Here is a 3,624-nt window from a genome sequence, read left to right as displayed (position 1 = left end):
ATTATTGTTAGGGGACTGGCTAGGTACCGGTCGCCTAAAATCCAAATTTGGGCCAATCGAATCATTCTATGCCCTCTATGATCTAACGCCCGCCAGCCATCTTTCTCCAACTGTTTTTTTTTCTTTTCTGAAAAGCAGACTACACAACCGCCTATCTTGTTCTTCCTCTTGACGCCTTCTTCCCCATTGTCCCCACAGACCACCGGCCGGACTGCCAGCCACCACCGCATGCGGCCGGCGACGCTCCCGCCCCTCCCTCCCCCCAATCGCCGCCCACCGCTGTGCTTCTCGCCACCCCCGGCCATCCCCCTAGCCCCGACCATGACCATTTTTTTTCTGACAAACCTGCGTCACCCCCACACCCCTAAGGCCTTGTACAATGGAAGGTGCTTAGGGGAGGTGCTTAGAAAAATAAATCAGGCTTTCCTTAAGCACCGATGCTTATTTGTACAAGGTAGACGCTTAACTAAGCGTCTCTTCTATAAAAATAGGCACCGGTGCTTCAGAAAAACTCAGTTTATTTTTCTAAGCACCTCTCTAAGCACCTCCCATTGTACAAGGCCTAATAAGATAGATAACGGGGGTCACTTGTCTCCCTAAGATAAACCTAGAGGGCTTCTCCGCCAAGCTCCGTTCTTTCAAAAATCGACCGATCCAAATTCTAAATTCAGGCGACTTACATATATCTATTGGGTATCTATTATGTTACTGTTAAGTACTCGAATTACGGAATCTATATACTAATCTTGATCAGTGCTGCATGTGTCACTACATGCTAATGGCCAAGAATCTTTTCCTTATCGGCAGCGATCAGATTTTTGTTTCATAGTATGTGTTTCGATTGTTGGGTTTCCCTTTCTCACTTCCTATTTCTTGAACTGGTGTTGTATTTTCGTTATGCTCGGTAATGAAAAGAGAAGTAACTCGGATTAAAAGTTCTGTTATATTAGATTTTTTTACTTTCTCCGTTCCATATTAATGACGCTCAAACGGTTAAGTATAGGAAGTAATAAAGAGTACTAAGCGCTAACACGACCTAAAAGGTAAACGAAACTGCTCCACACACAGTACTTGTGCCTGATCTTTGCACGATGTGTAAACCCAGCGGCCGGTGCCCTTTTCAATCATATGCATGTTTGTCTGGATTTTTTTTTGCGGGGTCATGTTTGTCTGGATTTAATCATCATATGTGAATCGAGTGAATTTTGTCATGCACATATAGCATGACTCAAATGTAAAAGGATTATACGACGCCATCACGCATTACTGATCCTATTATTGGACCCCCATCCATATCGCTTGAAGATAGTCTGAGATACCCTTACTTATAGACTTTGAAGTTTGCTTTCCTATGTGAAATATTAAGTCTACTCTAGACAATGTGAAAAATCTGTTCAATTCATGATTGGAAGAAGAAATAACAACGTGAGTTCAATCTTTTCAGTTTATCTTTATTGCTAAATACCAACACGATCCAGACATGAAGCAGAAATAAACAAATGTATGTATCGAAAAAACGCAAAGCATGAAGCAAAAGCCAACAAACGTATGTACACGAAAAACGCTATCTGACATTAATGTGGCTCTAGTGTGACGACGAGGAACCAAAACCTTCTAAGGAACGGCGTACGATGTAGCGTCTAGACGTACTACGCCACAACGAGTGCGCAACACACCGGTGATCAGTTGGCAGCACCGTCCTTGGGCAGCGTACACATCCACGCCGGCGGCGACATCCCTGTCTGTTCGTGCACCGTCGACACAAGCGGCGGGAGCATCTTGTACACCCCGGCCACCTGCTGCAGCGCGCTGCCGGCGGCAGCCTCTCCGCCTGCGTCGCCACCGTTACTCCAGATACTGATCTTGGGCTGCATGCCGTTGACAGCTCCGGCGTTGATGCGAGCCATCTCCGTGTACATGCCGGAGTCGATCATGAGGTAGTCTCTGAGGGCGTGGTAGTTGCCGCCGAGCGCCTGGAGCATGGACGCCACGTACTCTGTCTTGGCCTTGCCAACCAGAGCCACCGACTCCGCCTCCTTCTGCTTAGCGTAGAGCTTGGCGTCCTCGGCCATCTTCTGCTCGAAGAACTTGGCGTCGGCCTGCGCCTTGCGCGCCTCCGCCGTCCTCATCTGCTCGAACAGGGCCGCCTCAGCTGCCTTCTGCCTGCTGTACAACAGCGCGTTTGAATCTTGAACCTACAATACAAGCATGCATGAGAATATATATTTATGAGAGATCGGTCATCTATCTATGAGAAGATTTGAGGACATGTATGGTATGGAACTATGGAATATGGATAATGTACCTGTGTGTCGTACTGCACGGTGGCCTTGCTGAGCTGTTCGGCCTTGAGCTTCTCAGTCTGGCGCATGGCGTTCTTAATCTCGACCTCCATCTGGAGCTCGGCCTCGCGGATGGCCACGGCCTTGGCCGCCTCAACCTCGGCCACCTTGGCCTGCTTGTCCCACCCGGCCTTCTTCATGGCGAGCTCCGCCTTGGCCGCGGCGATGTCTGCCTCCCTTGCATTCTCGAACACCTGCACCTCGGCCTTCACCTTGGCCTCCTCCTTTTGCCCCTGACCCATCTGCCGCACCGACAGCACCTTGGTCTCGGCGTCCACCTTGGCGGCGTTCTGCCGGGTCAGCCCCTCCCTCTCCTTGGCGCCCACCTCTCCCTTCATCCGGGCCTCGGCCACGTCCACCTTGGCCTGGTTCGCGGCGTCCTGCTGCGTCTTCTGGCCGAGGTAGGAGAAGTACTCGTGCCCCGGCACGTCCACCAGCTGCTTCACGTTGGCGTTGTAGATGAAGAGCCCGAACTGCTTGAGCTCCAGCTGTACCCTGTCGAAGACCTTCTCCTTGAAGGTCTTGGTCCCCTTGAAGATCTCCTCCATGGTGAGCTCGGCGGCGAGCACGCGGGTCTCGCCCTCGATGACCCCCTTGACGAGGTCATGGACGTGGCTGGTGTTGTGATGCAGCGGGGCGATGAGCTTGGCGTAGAGCAGGAGCTGCGCCTGGAGCTCCTCCTTGTCCGCCTGCTCGTCGCTGATGGCGCTGATCTTGGGGCCGATGGTGAAGACGGCGGGGAGGATGAAGGGCAGCTTTTCGGCGCTCATGGCGTGCACCTCGAACTCGTAGTTGACCGGCGAGATGCAGAACTTCTTGCATTGCTGCCCGACGAACACCCACGCCTTCTTCGCGAGCTTCACGTCATCGATGCCCCACCCGGTGATGGCCAGGTACTCCGACGCGTCTGCGACATGAAAACTCGCCATATTCTGTCTCCTCGATCGGCGGATCTCGAGCTAGCTACTCAATCGATCTATCTATGACGAGAAGATAACCACGTTCCAAAAAAAGAGCCAATCTGTGGCCCATATATATAGGAGGAGTATAATCAGGACGGGAAGGTTGTTGCCTTGTCGTGGATAAAGAGTCCGCTCTACAACGAACTTGCTGGAAACCGGGAACCGAACGACTGGGACATCGTGTGGTTTCGTGAAAACCAGAAAATAAATTAACCAGAGTATATACATTAATAAGAAACTCACATCTGTTTGGTTTTGGGCGTTTCCTACGCGCGCCTATGTCGGCGACATGGAAAAAGTTAGATGTACTATATAGAAAA

At 51.1% G+C, this 3,624-nt stretch overlaps 1 protein-coding gene across 1 annotated transcript; it reads right to left on the bottom strand.

Moving 5' to 3' along the window:
- Window positions 1–1,430: 1,430 nt before the first annotated feature.
- LOC123107419 (flotillin-like protein 2) lies at window positions 1,431–3,362 on the bottom strand. The gene is made up of 2 exons (XM_044529407.1): window positions 2,306–3,362; window positions 1,431–2,195 (listed from the first exon to the last, which is right to left on the bottom strand). Exons 1-2 carry the CDS (start codon window positions 3,269–3,271, stop codon window positions 1,683–1,685), a joined length of 1,479 nt encoding a protein of 492 aa, XP_044385342.1. The 5' UTR covers window positions 3,272–3,362; the 3' UTR covers window positions 1,431–1,682.
- Window positions 3,363–3,624: the final 262 nt, after the last annotated feature.

This window comes from Triticum aestivum, chromosome 5A, assembly GCF_018294505.1.
Source record: "Triticum aestivum cultivar Chinese Spring chromosome 5A, IWGSC CS RefSeq v2.1, whole genome shotgun sequence".
NCBI classification, from domain to species: domain Eukaryota; kingdom Viridiplantae; phylum Streptophyta; class Magnoliopsida; order Poales; family Poaceae; genus Triticum; species Triticum aestivum.
The sequence above is the reverse complement of the archived record's forward strand: the minus strand, read 5'-3'. Positions and strand labels throughout refer to the sequence as shown.